The sequence below is a fragment of the Ptychodera flava genome, chromosome 18, assembly GCF_041260155.1.
Source record: "Ptychodera flava strain L36383 chromosome 18, AS_Pfla_20210202, whole genome shotgun sequence".
NCBI classification, from domain to species: Eukaryota; Metazoa; Hemichordata; class Enteropneusta; family Ptychoderidae; genus Ptychodera; species Ptychodera flava.
Genome location: NC_091945.1, coordinates 1,617,906 through 1,634,625, shown reverse-complemented (window position 1 = coordinate 1,634,625; position 16,720 = coordinate 1,617,906). Strand labels below are relative to the sequence as shown.

Genomic DNA, 16,720 nt, shown 5'->3' with positions numbered 1-16,720 from the left:
GAAAAAAAAACATAAAGATTGAGATATTTACAAGTGAGTGGATCTGGTCGTGCTATTTTTCCTCTTTCAGTTTGCCTGTCGTATTTAAGTTAGTAACTTTCAAATATTTTTGTGTCCACTGACAGCTTGTTTACATTGTCTACATGCAATACTCGAAACTGTCACATGTCATTTGAGTTTTAACTATTAATAATTATTCTCAGATATGCATATCTGATTTTGACAAAAGAAAGTTCACCGGTTTTCAAGCGGCGCATGCGTCAAGCAAGCAATGAGAAAATGAGTCATTAAAAACGTTGGCTACAATTCGTTACGTTGTTCCATACTTTAAAGATGGCCCTGACATATTTACATAAATTTCAGCGATACGCATGAGAAGTTTTCTGTAAATAATTGAAACAATGAAAATAAACAGTTCAGTTCAGTTCAGACCTGTAAAATGAAGAGAATTTGGCTAAAGACATCGGGCAGGTAAATTTCATAGTGACCTCTGTCGCCCTTGCCATATCTACAGTCATAAATCGACTTTGTTTGTACTTGATGATAATCAATCACAATGCTAAGTGTCAGCGACAGTCTAGTATGCCCAGTATGCCTTGTTGCAATATTGTCAGTATTAATCTCTCAGCAGGTACACACATAGATTACAAAGCACTGCTACCACGATGGCGGCCATCATTTGAATTGGTCCACACGCTACAGTTTGTTATGAGTTGACCGCATTTATATCCAAACCCTATGCTAAGGATTACTCTTTTCACTCGGCAAATCGAGTGTTGAATCCTTCAGGTCAAAAGTGTCAATTCAAAATGAATGTTAGCAGCCTGAATATTCCAACAGCGATAAAAATTATTTCGTTTGTGTACAATGATATTAAGTTTCATATATGATTAAGAGAATAAGGTGGTTCAACAATTACTTGTGTTTCAAAGACAACCACTTATATCATCGATGCATTATGGCATCTATGCCATTGTGCATATACAACAGCTAAAACGCCCTCCTGCTTGTCACTTGACACGTCACGTGGTGATATGAATTCGTCCGAACATACCATGAATAACCATGGTATATAATTTTTTCCTATAAGGGATCATGTTGTGATTGTCAGTGCGATGCAATTCATTCTGAAAGGTGATACGTCAGATACAGTCGCTGATTTCTTTTCCAACTTGATGTTAAACATGTACCCGACATACAATTGGTTGTCAATTTGATGTTAAACATGTACCCGACATACAATTGGTTGTCAAATTTTTCATTTCCAATAGGCTGTAATAACTAATATATAGTTTCTATTACTCGGAGATTAGTACAGGTTTACTATCGAAGAAGGTGGGTTTAAGCAAAAACAGCAACCCCGCTCTCAGTCTCGATGTTTAACAAAGAAGAGCTGGCTTCTTTCAGAAATTTCGCCTCGGTGTTTCTCCTGGCAGAAATACTCCGTTGGTTGGAGAGACTATGCTACACCGATCTAAACAAGCCGTTCGGACCGGACGATGGTCTTCCAGTTGCTCTATCTTGAAGTCTCCAAAACTTTGTAATATTGTAATGGTCTGTTTGCTGGTGTATCATTTGGTGGTATGACACTTCGTTGTGGCATTGCATAGCACATACATTTGGCAAACGTGCAAGGCATAATATGACAAGTATGGACAACTCGCTTGTGACCGCGTTTCCATCAGCAGTGACCTTGTAGACCTAAACTTACTGTCCATTTTTTGGAAATCGGTAGATTCCGACATGTGAGAATAGTTTATATTATTTGCACACTTCAAGACAGAATGTGACAACGATGGAAATGGAAAACTTTTCATTCCGCCGACAGGGCATTTTGTACAATAACGAAGCCTCTTGCTTTGTAATATTTCCAGTGTTTATCATTCATTGGCATCTCATTGGTCTATCGGCCAACGTCCCCGCCCTTCTACTTATCTGACAGCTACAACCCTGTGAACCTAGATGCGTCGATTGGTATGACAACTTATATAAGCCTGTGCAGGATTATACGTAATCTTGCCTTGTGTGGAGACAATAATGAATATTTGTCAAAAAAACAAAAACACAAAAACAAATTCAGTGTTTTTGCGCTGTTATGGCACAGGGCACTTGGCATTCTTGTTTCAAACTTCAGTTAAAAATTAAAAAAACCGAGCCTAGGGAAATTACGTCATCCCTGGCTAATTATATGAGCTTTATCTTCTTTTTCTATTTTTTATGTTTTCTTCGTTTGTATTGATTTTGTCTAGCTTGATTTTATCGTAAGGATACCGAAAAATCATTAACATAAGCATGCTATCGATGTCATTTATCGACGAAGGAACTGTATGCACAATTATACTTCACAGCTTGATGTTCCAAAATTCACATCAACTGATATATTGCTTTCAGGAATATTGAAGTGACAGTTATTGATGACATCTCTGGATTTTGCCTTTGTATCATCCATATCGGCATTTTGGTAACCATGGAAACAGACGACACTTTGACAAAATCGTACACGTGAGGCAAAGAGTGGAATTCGTCTATGGTTAACGTGACCCATGATTTACCAATTATTGCTGGAAAAAGATGATTTTGTGCTGTTAAAAATAAAAAAAAAAACAAACACATGGTGAAATATCTTTGAACTACTTTCACCATCAACTGACATGGTTTTCACAGTTTATTGGAATTCACTAATCAAACAAAGAATCCCATCAAAACAAACTATGTGAACCATGATTGTCGTAAAAATCGGAACAGTCATGCGATACGATTCACTTTATAGCCATGACAACACTTTCAAAGTTAATGCTTAATCATCATTCCTGATAAAATTAACTATGCTTTCACTGAAAATGTGGTTCAACTGAACTGAATAATTGGACGGTTGCAAACTGATTCAATGTCATCGCAATCAAGGCGTGATGACAGATATTGTAAAATTAGTACTTTTGAATCGAAGGCGCACTTTGTCGGAACTACCTTGCAAATATAATTAGATAAAAGGAGACAAAACATCTTCTGCCATAGAGGAAGTTGTAGTGGATTAGAAGATGATTTGTGAGCATTTCTATTCATTGACGGGTTCTACATAGCGTGAATATGGCCAACCTGTTTTCAATGGCTAACCTGTGTAATTGAATCACGCAATTTTACTTGCATTCATGGTAATCTGTTAACACGCCTGCAAATTTGTCCCCGGGGATTAGTTCCGACATTCATGGAACGCAAATTCAATTTACATAAAGACAGAACGACGAGGCATAAGATAGGATTACATGCATCAATCATTAGCACTATAAAACGCCAGCTATCCAGCTTTGCAGTTACTTTGTTCCTCAGAGGAGGAGTCTGTACCCCGTCTTCACCGTCTTCAAATCTTCAAGTTTAATCAGACTGTACTGGAAGGTGAGTTTCTATCGATGTATATCACAGGAGAGGTTTAGTTAGGCGAAATTAGCGATATGTCTGGTGGAATGGTAGTGACGTGTACGTGTATTCTTAATGACGTTAGCTTTTACGGTTTTGTTTTGCGTTTCGATCCAACATACTAATATCATGTGAAAATGCGAAATTCATTTTTTATAAAATATATATATATATATATATATATATATATATATATATATATATATATATATATATATAACTTTATATATATAACTTTATATATATATATATGATCCCTGCCGCAAGTTGCTCTTATATTTTACATTTTGTATTCACGAAATTGATAGATATGTCTTTGTCGCGAAGACCGCTAAAAGCCAGGCTTAAAGGGGCAGCAGTTGGTGCTGTAACTTTTAATGATTTTGTATAAAATGTTTTTGTTTTAAATGTGACAACAGTTTCTTGTTTTACTCTCCATGGCATATTAAGATACTCAGTTTTCAGCTTGTCAACTCAGCCCGAACATGCAAATGCTGCACTGTTATTGTTAACAAATGGGTTTTAATCACAATTGAAATTCCATGGCATTTTACACGTTTTCTAATAATGTTCTATGGAGTAGATCAAGAACTTGCAGTTGACATACAGAACGAAAAAAAGTTTAAAAACTCCTAAAAAGTTACAGCTTATGTGCCTCTAAGAGTACGAAATCGTCTTCATACCGGAAAACTTTGCTCTGACACTCTTGCGTACTTTACGAAATATTCGGATATCAATAACTCTGGCTATTCTACAAAATTACAATCAGAGATTTAACACCTAAAGTCAGAAGAAGCAACTATGAAGAAAAACCAATCAAAGGCAATGATGATTGTCGCTCGCTGTTCAAAACTTCTGCCTACACGTACACAATGTCTGATTAGTACGTGCCAAAGACGTTATGCGTATTGATGGAACTTTGTTACTATGAAAGCTCTCTACTGTCCTCTCGATTTGAAAATGTTTTTCTTATGTTATCTCACATCAGACAAAGTGTGTCTACCAGGGTTAAAATACGTCATTTTATAGCCATCAGTGCCATTTTGTTAAACATTACTTTCACTTTACATCAGTTCAGGCTAACTGTCAGCATACCAAGCCAATAAATAGTTGCTACAATACTTGTGATCTGGTCGCTATCAACCGGTCAACCTCGTTTACACAACGATATTTCTAGTTAGCCCACTTAAGGTAGACGATTTTGATTTTCCGCATATCAACTCAACCTATGTCGCTAATCTATCCGATTATCTATTCCTTGATTAGTCATCTGTTCACACACCAATCATGTCGCTCGTCCAGTTGTGTTTAAGCGTTATGACTTCGTATAACATTGGTTTGTAGTCCGGAAAACTTTCTAGTCGACTGAATACTTTAATTTACAAATTCACTCATACACAGCAATTTAGCTGTCGTTCATCTAGTCTGTCTTTCAGGTTGTTTGTACACAGGACTGACAGGACACGTAGCTATGTCTTTTAGGTTGTTTGTACACAGGACACGTAGCTATGTCTTCAGGGTGTTTGTACACAGGACACGTATAGCTATCCCAGTTGTAATCGTCAATATTAATTTATCAATTTCCCCTTTGAGCGATTCGCTGTAACACAAGCACCACTATCATTTGATTGCACATTAGTCTCTCAAGGACAAGGCCACCTATGATGATCAAATAGAAATCTCCACATTCCTCCATAACAATTTCATTTCAATGATAAACGTTGCTTTTTAAACATGAAGCTATTATAACGGAAATCTTTTTTCCGTCATAAGTCACTTTGTCAGTATTTTTTTCCTTTTGAGTTAAAAGTGAAAACCAGTACAAACCATCAAAATGTTGACACATTAACAATCTACAGTAACTATTGAGACTTTTGTATCCCCTTCTAATAATATTTCATCCTTGGCAAATTACGGGTAAATGTTAAGCTAGTTGTGGCTGCGATGATACGTTTATTTGAGTGTAAGTGAAAGTATCGACACGGTCAACTTTATACCAGCTTCAAAATTGCAATTAAGAGATTCTCTTGCCTTTATGTACTTATCGTACTTTGTATACTATTCAGTGTAAAGCCGAAAGGAGAGCACCGGATACTAAAAGCAGGTCATTCTATCCATTTTTGCAGATTTGCGATAAAAGGTTAGCTCTGTGGTACCTGGACTGGAATGGCTTCTTTGGCCAATTTTCATTTTCTATGGCTGTTACTCTCATTGGTTCAACTGAAAGCTGAAACCATCGCACAGCAGGGTAGCCAATCAAATATTCACATACAGGGTGATCTCAAACTCACCGAGTTACCAAACGACGGCCTCACCTCACTTCTTCTAGATGAGAAAGGAGTCGAAGGGATAAATCGAAAATTTGGTGAAAACGATTTAATCGGTAGCAGGATTGGAGAAGAAGAACTTGCAAATGAAGAAATCAACAAGCGAGGATTTGGGAATAAAAGAGACTGGAATGACAAGCGAGGATTCGGAAACAAAAGGTTTGGCGTTACCATGGAAACCGGGGATAAACGAGGATTTGGTAACAAACGTTTCGAGATTGAGACAGACTGGTTAGAAGAAAAACGTGGATTTGGTAATAAACGATTTGACGTTTTAGAAGATTTAGAGGAAGAAGGCAAACGTGGATTTGGAAACAAACGTGGATTTGGAAACAAACGTGGATTTGGAAACAAGCGTGGTGACGTCATTCAAGAACTTACATCAGAAGATCTTGAGAACAGTTCATCACTGCGAGATTTCATCGAGAGATGGCGTGAGTTGAAGGGGAAGGCAAGAAGCTAACGATTTTGCAGGATATATGAAACTATGGGATAATCATTCAGTAAGTAAACCGAGAAATTAAGCTTATTTGGTTGAAGTGACTTTCCCTTTTGGGCTTACAGTCTGTGCAAGTGAGGCTGTAAATTTGTTTCATTTTGGAAAGATTCTCCTGTGAAATAACCTGACGTGATTTCTATTATTTCTGATTATCGATTTTATTGCTTCCTCGAATTAAATTCTATTCTGACTGGAGCATGAAGGAGGAAACGAAGATATCGGTCAAACTGTTATGTTTGTCGTTGAGGGCGCTAACCATGTCGACTCCACCGTCGTTCCCCTTCCCATATGATACGTGATTGATGCTAAAGTTTAGTGCTACAGTCCCAAAATCGAGGTCTCAGTTCTTGCTTTCACCGACCTTTTGCATGGTGTTGATATTTTGCTTTCTTTGGGAATCTTAATCAACATCATCGATTTCTGTGCAGATAAAGCTAATAAACAGTCCTTACTCTTAAAGCTTTTTTGTAAATTTTCCCAACTATAGTCCTTCAGCATTTTCAATTAATCTGTGTCCGTAAGTGTTGTTGGCAAATCCCAGTGACCAAACTGTTTTGTTTTCTCTTATATACAGGAAAGATGAATCACTTGATGCGAGATTAATATTCTGACTTCGAAGGGTCAAGATTTAATATCGCTGGTGAATGTGTTACATAAAGTCCGTTCAACCTCATGTTTTACTACAGGGCGGAAACGGGATCTGTACATGCTGAAATGATAAAGATGAAGAACTTTAGTTTCTATCGCGTGTAACAAAAATTTCACAGACAAACAAGTTGGATACATTTACTGCAAATTCAGCTTGTATATTGCATAAAAGTTGTAAATAAATAAAAATTGGCTTGTCCAACAATAAAGTACACAAGAAACCCCATAAGAAAAATGTCGTAGAGGTTTTCATTTATTTATAGATAAGGTACCTTGACTCTGAGGTCATAGGTCATAGTGACAAAAGTGAGGATTAGTGGATACAGGCAGGTTTGTTCACGTAAACAATCATTAACCTAGCGAGTAGTGAGAACATAGCTAGAGACTTATAAACTCGCATCTCGAAGTTAGTTCCCGGTAACCTTGATAATCATAGATAATGGTATGGTAAAGAAAACCCGTGCATTATAAAGCATGACTGTGCGCAGGTACATCGGAACAAAATAAAGGTTTTATCTCCGACAATAGAAGTGATTAAAATGAAATGTTTTTTTTTCTCATCTCATAATATTAAGACTTACAACGGTTGGTTTATTACGGTATTTCTGCTCCTCCAGGTGTCTACATTGACACCAATCGTTAGTGTAACTGTCTCTGTCACTTTGGAACTGAGTCTCGTAGAATTATCTGTGAAATAAAGCAATTTTTGAAGAGTCGAGCGCTTCACAAGCTTACACGTTTGAAAGCGCCTTTGCCAACCAATACGACTTGTTAGCATATTTTCAAGCTGTCACATTTACATAAATATCGCTATTCGTTATCCGACAGACAGGTGATTCTTAATTCTTATAATACAATAAGTTCAAAGGTTTATATCCACCATTTATTATTGATTCTTGTTTATTCAATATCGCTGTCATACAGGACCTAACGTTCAAACGTTTATATATCAGAGTCTTCAATATTAAACACGAAACTTTCAGTTACACGGAGGATTCCGTTACCTGATAAACTGATATGATTCCGTGGGAAGAACAGCTGAGTAATTCCTGTTTTACCCTAAATTTCGATTGGTAGCTGACTGGCACCTTACCAAAGACCATGATCTATTGAATATGCTAAAAGAATGGTTTATCTATAATCAAAGAGTGTAGTTACAGTATGATTGTACCTGGTCACATTTCTCTGGAAGTATTTTTAATGCAAATTCTGGATGAGTCCGTAATCAAGACCAGATAAAAGTCAGCTTTTGTTCCTTATACCACTCCAGGTCATGTGACCTATTGTTCTTGCCATCCATTTATCCCTGAAATCACGACTACCACCTATTGTTCTTATACAAATTAGTAATCAGTCACACTTTTATTCATATGTAAATAAGTAATCACCACACTTTAATGAAAGAAAATCATAATCATATCAATAAAAGTGTAGTGATTACTAATTTAAATATGAAAAAAGTATGGACGATTACTAATTTGCATGAGAACAATAGGTCCATTCGAGATGCCTAAAACATTCACACACATTCAATAACACAATAAAGACAATTTTTCAACTGTTATGTTATAACATCACATTTTATAAATCAAATTTAACTTTCTTTGAACCATGCATAATATAAGCAACATGATTTGTTGATGGAGATCTGTCTATCTTTAGATCGGCGTCTTCTTGGGTTGGACCAATCCTGTCTGTTTTGTTATGTTGTTTCGTAGCAACTTAAGAAACTGGTTTACTTACAGCTTCCTCTGATTTAACACTAGATGGAAATGGTAGATGTATTCGACACGTGCTTTTGTAGTGAAATCGACAAACATTTGAGGCGCGTAAACCGTTATCTGATCTGTGACCTGTTTGTTCTTTGATAAGCTGCTCATCGAATCCCTGATAGTACAAAGATGTTGCCACATTCACCTGAAATTATCAAACACAAAAAATATGTCATAAATAGCACGGAAATAAGTACAGCCTTTTATTTAATACGTTTGTGGAGTAGAGGAAAGAAATTCTGTGATATTGCCGTACACACAACAAAATATTTTGATCAATGAATTAATTTTATAACTTTACAGAATTCGTTTTATGATTGTATAAATATCTTAGTAAAAGAATAAATTACCTTGCCAGAATGCCCAGTGTGATAGCCTTCTATCCAAGCCATCTCGCACATTTGCTTAACGTAAAGACGCCTACTTTCTGGCAGGAGAACTTGATTACCCCGTCGATAGTACGGTCCTGTCGGTGGTATCATCGCAATGTACTTTTTATAAGTATTGATGCACTCCGTAGTAGCGGCTGCTCTTATAGGGCAGTTTGTGCGTGTAAAATCCACTTTGGTTGTTTTTACATGGCCTTCCATGGACCTCTAAGGAAGTCTCTAGGGTCATCAGATCAGACAAGTTGACAAGATCCATCTTGACCAGTCAAAAACACGAAAATGGCATTGAAAGCCTGATGCATTTACGAGGCAATCACATGCATCTACAGATAGAATTCCTTCTCCTAGCCAATAGCCAAAACGACAGAGTAAGGCACGCCATTTTATTTAACCAATCAGACTAAAACAGTTTGCTTCTACACAGGTGCATCATACCACTCTGTAGCCCTTATTCAAATGGAGATTTGAAGTTGACCAGAGCCCTTGTCCTACTTGTCTGGGATAGGTCATTCTCCCAAACTCGCATGGCAGGTGCATAATGACCTCTGTGAACCTTTCGACGTACAATAGGTCACTCCATTCCATTGTGGGTATTCAAATCAAAAATGGACGATTTATTGAGTAATTTTCAAATTTAGAGAAGATTGGACTGTTTTTCGTGGTATAAGTCGTTAATCGCACCTCGTAGGTGAGCTGTTTCGGCCTCGTGATGTTTACAAGTTCCTGACCATAAGTGTGGTGATTACAACTGTAACAGCGCACCTACGAGTGCGATTAACTACTATGGAAGACATCCCTGTGATAGAGTACTTACTAATCCTCAAAAAATGTCTGTCGGGAGGTTACTAATTTTCATCGACCAGATGAATGGGTCTCATGATAATCACTCGATACAGTGTTGAATTGACATTACTTATGGCTACATTTACTCGGCAGGCGTGTGTGCATATGTACGTGTAGCATTCGTGGGCTTGTATGCCAACATAGGCAGGACATTTTTTCGTATTGCAACGAGGCTCGTGAGTTATTCCAATGGGAGGATTTATGCGTGTAGAGAGAGATTTTTCAGTACGCCCTCTACGACGAGGTACTGACTTGCTTGCTCAACGCGCAGTACACGGATTTATAATAATTTTATTGATATTTTTATAATATTAGTGACGATTTCACTGCTTCGAACAAATACAATGATGTTTTATTTTAGGCCAAACAAAAAAATTGTGCTTATCCTATTACCCGACCTACCCTATTTTTTACCTACCGACCCTAAACTTAAACACGGAAGTAAAGAAAAAAACCCCGTAAAATCACTCGTTTGTTACTTGGCATTTGATTTTTGCTTGAACGAGGATGTTTTTCATGTTTTTTTCCTTCTCTGTGTATGACACATTTTTCTGGAAATGTTGTGGCCATTGTTTGACCGCTCTGAACCCCTGAAAAATGCATATTTAATAATAAAAACATTTTGGAAAAAAATTCCTGCCGAACAACCTACCCTACTTTTAAAAACCATGTTATCCGAACAGCAAAATTCATGTTTTTTGGCCTTAATCAAATTATCTGTTGAACAAATTTAGGACAAAAGCGATAAATTTGTGCGTTTATAAAAAATAATCGATTCGAATCAAGGCCACATTGTCAAATCCGTCTTTGTCATTCCCTCAGTATGTTAATGCATTTAGGGGCTTCAAATAAATCCTTTGTTTGCCGTCTGCGTGCTGGTAGGTTTTTCTGAGAAAATTTAGAAAATAAACACAATGTTAACACTACTACAAATAAAAATATTATTTTTCCAAAGGAAACAAAATAAAAATTGAGCTTATGTTAATACATTTGTGTTTTTTGTCTGTGGTTGTATTTTTCCCTGGCTGGCTGGTAGGTTTTTTAAAAATCCAAGGACGGCAAACAAAGAATTTTCTTTAAATGACATTAAATAGAAATGCACATTGTGGGAACGATTGCTATTGGGGGTATTTTAGTATTAAAAGAATCCTATAGAGATTAGATGCATACCTATTGTCTATAGTCCGGTCTTTTCCAGCGTCATCTATATTAAGTCATGAACCATGACATGTTACTGATGCCAGTGTTTTGTGCATGGCAGTAACTAGTAACCATGGTTACTTAAGTGTCAGTATAAGCTGCTAACAGAGTTATCAATTTAGTAGCTGGCTGTGATAAACTGTCTTTGCCGTGTAAAGTCGACTGTTACATTAAAATATAGTACCATTGAAGTAAGTGTGGATGATCGACGGCATTGTTGAGAGTGCGAGTCAAATTAAATTTGTAGCATGTTTTGAGATCGGGACATTTTGTAACTTTACGGGAAAATGTGTAGTGTAAGAGATCACACTAATCTAGGGTAAATTTGCAGTGAGACGGATCACACTGATTTAGGAATATTATTTGATTTAATCATGTTGGTAAAACTTTTGTTGTTCTCAAAAGCAAATGAAAATAAATTACGTTCTAATTCTAATTAAATATTGTATGAATTAATACATTGTATCATAAGTACAATAGAATTTAGAATGGAAAAAGACTGTTCAGTAGTGCACTGGTAAATTGAAAAAATCTAGGATATTTCTAATCCGTATAAGCAAAATATTGCACTTATTGGCGTATTCGGACTTAGAAAGTCTGTGATGTACACGCCAAACCATTAACCACCCAATCAAACAGCAATACGACTCACTACGCCAAAGTAATTAAAATAGATCTCCTTTTGCTTGTTTAAGTACTATTCTTATTTCTAAAACAGACGCCATGAGAAATACACCATTACAGAGAATTACTGTATGCGGAAATGGAATAATGTCCTTTAGGAAAAATACTCAAGGGTCATTTTTTAAATTGACTTTTATTCCGTAGTATTCTGAGGGTTGTTGTTGATTTTTCTTATGTATAGATGGCCAATCTTTATCTATCATTTATGTAAAATATCAGTTATTGGACCAATAAGTTGAGTTGTAATATTCAAGAGCTCACAGATAGACCTGTATAGTACAATGTTGGACCAGTAATTTGAGTTGTGATAGTCATTTCAAGAAATCACTGCCAGATCTACATAGCCCAAACACAAATTTTCACTTTAGGTAGAATGCGCCTCGGGGACAGATAATGGCACTCTCAAACTTCTACCATTCTTTTCTGATCCACCGATTATGCGGACTTATTGAAAGCTCTTGGTGATAGAAAAATTTTCACCGTCTTAGTCTTTCAAATTTCTTTTTTTTTCTCTCCATAGAGTTAATGTAAGGATGGCGGCCATTTTGAGTTTCAAATATCGGTAACTATAAATCTTGGGTAAATTGTTTCACAAGTATCAAAATTTGCACGATGACTCCCGATTTTTATTCTTGATGTTTGAAAAACAATGGTTGAAATATTCCCTGAGGAAAGATTAAGAGAAAGCGTAAGTCTTTCGCTTTCGAGGCGTATTATACTGCTTTCAACAACCTTATGCACGCATTGACGGCGACCCCATACACATGCAAATGTCAGGATAAATTGTAGATGGAAATGCAATTCTTTGGAAGTATGCGTCAGTACTGATTCACTTGCAGTAAGCTGTCCTTTTAAACACTCCTGGTTTCCCTGAGGTCAACATGGCATCATTTCAACTAAAAACATCAACACATCCAACTAGTTCAAACGGTTGATACTGTATTAATGTCCAAATTAGTCTGCAGTATTTTGAAGGCGAGGTTTGTGTATTGCAAAAGACGCATATGGCGATATGAGTCGATTAAAGTGTTTTAGTGATACACAGCGATGGATTGATTAAACTGTTCGAGACAAAATTGTCACCTGGATAAGTAAGATAACCCTGACAAATTTGACAACCTGTCAGAAATGATTCTTAAAATAAGACGACGAACATTGGTATATTCACTGAGATAGGCACGTAGCACCTATAACTGATAAATCGGGTCATGTCACTGAAATTAAGAATAGATTTTGAAATAATTATTGTAAATTAACTAAATGAATAATTCTTCCGACATTTGTTTTCTCAACGCAGGTTGTCTTCTTGTGTTTCGCAGATCAACTTATCAGTTTATCAGTGAATTTGTGCTTTTCTACATTACACAGCTTCATATTGTTGTGAAATTGGCCGAGTTGTGACTAACCTGTGGACGCCAAAAGGTCACTTAAAGTCGAGGATTTACAATATAATATCATAATATGAAAGTCTTAGAGGCTAATGAAGCAACTGTTATCGGTTCAGGGTTCCTGCAGGGGTCGTAGAGGGCGCAAATCCATTTACACTACAACTTGGAGTATATTCGAAGGTAGGCACAGTATATTCGAAGGTATGCATATCAAATATTTGTGTCTAGATCATTTTTTTCCATTTACTCCACTCAGTGAAGTTCGATCTACTGCCAGCCCATACAAAATATTTCTTCTTTTGTTCACGCATCTTTCAACAATTCAATATGAAGTTATTCACAAATACTGGGATTATGTCTTAATACATTGTACCGAGAACGTATTGTCCAGAGATGAGTAGCGTTTCGGATAATACCGAAACCTACGATTTACTCAAACATAAACCCCAATAGGTTTTGAATAACCTTATTATCATACTCCTATTGTAGTCAATTTCGTCGAAAAGATCGGAATTATAGCGTTTTGTGAATATCCTGTCGTACATCCAGTTGCGCCATCGCGAGAGAAGACTGGGAAAGCGCATAGTCGTCGGAACTGCGCCTGTGCAAGTTTCTTGTTTACAAACAATATGTTTCGTGCACGATATCAGGATGCACCTCATCATCATAGCTGCAACATTTAAATTATACGATGATAGAGTATGACAGACATGTTTTAACTGCCATCAATCACCATTGTGCCTTGGATACATTGTTGCCATGGCTCGTATGGGTCCCATACGACCTTTGAGCGCAGTTCCGATGACTATATAAGCGTACAGAACGAAAATTAAACCGGCGCAGTGCAGTACACGTGCTAGAAATTATAGTTCAGCAGCATAATTTTATATAAATTCATAGGTTTTTCACTCAACACTATTCACTGCGTATCATTCAATCGTTAGATGTAATTTTTTTTTAATTCTGAAAACGTCCTTGTACTGACGGGAATCTGATATGAGGTCAAAGGTCACATGGTGTCCAATGACACCTAAAGTTATCGTACTCGGCGTGACATGTTATTGGGCTCCGCGTCCTCTGATACGGAAATTTACTCTGCGACGAAAATCCATAGGTTTACAGACTCAAATGTATAATTACTTTTTCATGAGATTGCTGACTTCAGAAACTAATTGCTCTAGTTTTACATTAATCTTTATTACTGAATGAGACACTGTTTTTAACTTACATCATCCAATAACCACTACACTTCCGTGACTGAAGAAAATGTGACATCCGTTTGCTATTAAAATCTATGACCAACACGTATTCTCTTTGCAATCACCAAAACTTGATAAATGTCGGGACCGAAATGGTGAATTCTTTTCATCTATGCGAGTAAGAACGAACGAATAAATTATCTTGCTGCAGGGAAAGAAATAAAAATATCTCAAGCGAACAACTTAAATGTTCCTCACTCGACTTTCATGCATTTACATTGTTCAGATTTATATCGATTGAAATTGAATTATATTACTTATCCATTTGCTTGGTCATATCATTTTTGGCAATAAGGTGGTCGATTTTTTACGGGTACTCAGTAAAATTAGTGCTAAATGTGTTGACTTTTGCAATTTTTTCTAAGAATACTCAGTTGAACAGTTTTTATTTTAACATTAACAACGAATAATTATATAGCTTAGATATGTCTGTGTAGATACTACCCTTTGATTGGATAAACCATAATATGTAAAATGACTTGTCTTCGATTTGGTATCTGACCAGTAATCACCAGTGTAGACCTTTGAGTTTCGATATCTGCATTGATGTTTGGTTGGGTTGAGCTTGTATTTGAAACCTGGCCATATATGCACAGAGCATTGTTTACTCCAGCTTCTTGAATCGAAATGAAGACTGTTGTCATGGCTCCATTGTTCTGTGGTAATATAGAGAGTCAATTACAAGGCACATAAAAATTAAGCAGTAAGCATGAATTTCTTCAAAACACCACAGGGGGCGCTATTTCATCGGTAACCCAAGATTTTAATGGATCGATCCGGACTTGCCCACACGACTGAACAAGTCATCAGACTCAAGCTGACATTGATCTGTCGCCTGTCAACATGATTGATGTCACTGAATGTTTTCAAAATACACAAAAAAAGAGCTGAAACTACAGTAGTTTCGCATGTAACGAATTAAGAGTGACAAAGCTGCAAGCTTTACTCATGAACACGTAGCACCCCAGGGGCGTAAGTGTAGCTCACGAACAGTTGTAGGGTAGCAAACGTAGACTTTTACAGGGTTGTAGAGCAGCAAGCGTAGCCCACGAAGTCTTGCTGAGAAGAAATGAGCGTAGTCTATGAATACTTGCTGAATAATCTAAGAATACTGGCTGAGTAGAACACGTAGGATTGGAACTAGTTTGGGATAATTGGATTTTCATATTTTGCAAATTTCTCAAAACTATTAGGTGCCATATAGCTGAATGTTGCAATATTGCAAATTACTCAAAAAACAAGTGCGTAATATAAAAAGAAAAGCAGATGAGATAACATTTGTAGATTAAATCAACAGTACTTCACTATTCAATTATCCCAAATTAGTTCCAATCGTGTTGTATAGCGAGCGTAGTTATGGCTGAATACCGAGGGTAGCCTATGAATACTTATATATATTCCTATGGTATTTTTCAAAAATACCATTGGATTATATATTTATCACATGAACAATCTTCTTATGTTTCTTTTGAGGTAGATGGATCAAAATTATCTAACAAATTGCATGAATTTCGTCGCGATTTGTGTTTTACTTACGCGGATTACTTTCACTTAAAGAGTAAAGCGGCCCGTCACCCAGGAGATACTTTCCACTATCGGGAAAAATTGCGAGACTGGAGATAGAAAATGACGCTTTCTCGCAATTGGCGAGAATCTCTTGTCATTCTCACTGCTACCTGTGAGAATTTTTGAATTCCCACCGGTGAGCAGTGAGAAATGCACTCCTTTGTGAGATAACAGCTTCTCACCGGTGAGAATCTATTTTCTCACCAAGCACTGTGAGAAAAGTAATTTTGATGGTGAGAATCAGCCAGACTCGTTGCTCACTGGTGAGGATTAACCAGATCGATTCAGACCAGTGAACAACAAGTCTGGCTGATTCTCACCAATGAATGATGAGTCTGGCAGATTCTCACCGTAAAAAATACCATTCTCACAGTGCTTGGTGAGAATTTCCATTCCTACCGGTGAGAATCTATTTTCTCACCAAGGAGTGCATTTCTCACAGCTCACTGGTAAGAATTTTTGAATTTTAGCGGTGATTCTCACCAATTGCGAGAAAGCGTCACTTTCCCGCTCCAGTCTCGAAATTTTTTCCAATAGTGTTCATTCATAAATCCAATCAAGCTGAAAATTGCTACATCAAATGGTATCTCCACCAACCAGACATACGGATTCGGTCACGAGAACGTGTCAATCATTGTCTCGGTCTGTACCGCTGCCGAGGCAAGTTAGCCATCGTCGGACCATGGATGTAATGTTTTTCATCCATGGTCGGACACAACTTTCAACCGTGC

At 36.9% G+C, this 16,720-nt stretch overlaps 1 protein-coding gene across 1 annotated transcript; it reads left to right on the top strand.

Annotated features, from left to right (window-relative positions):
• Positions 1-3,257: 3,257 nt before the first annotated feature.
• On the top strand, positions 3,258-7,113 carry LOC139117760 (uncharacterized). The gene is made up of 3 exons (XM_070681022.1): positions 3,258-3,393; positions 5,541-6,244; positions 6,815-7,113. The coding sequence occupies exon 2, from the start codon at positions 5,581-5,583 to the stop codon at positions 6,202-6,204; it is 624 nt and encodes a 207-aa protein (XP_070537123.1). The 5' UTR covers positions 3,258-3,393; positions 5,541-5,580; the 3' UTR covers positions 6,205-6,244; positions 6,815-7,113.
• Positions 7,114-16,720: the final 9,607 nt, after the last annotated feature.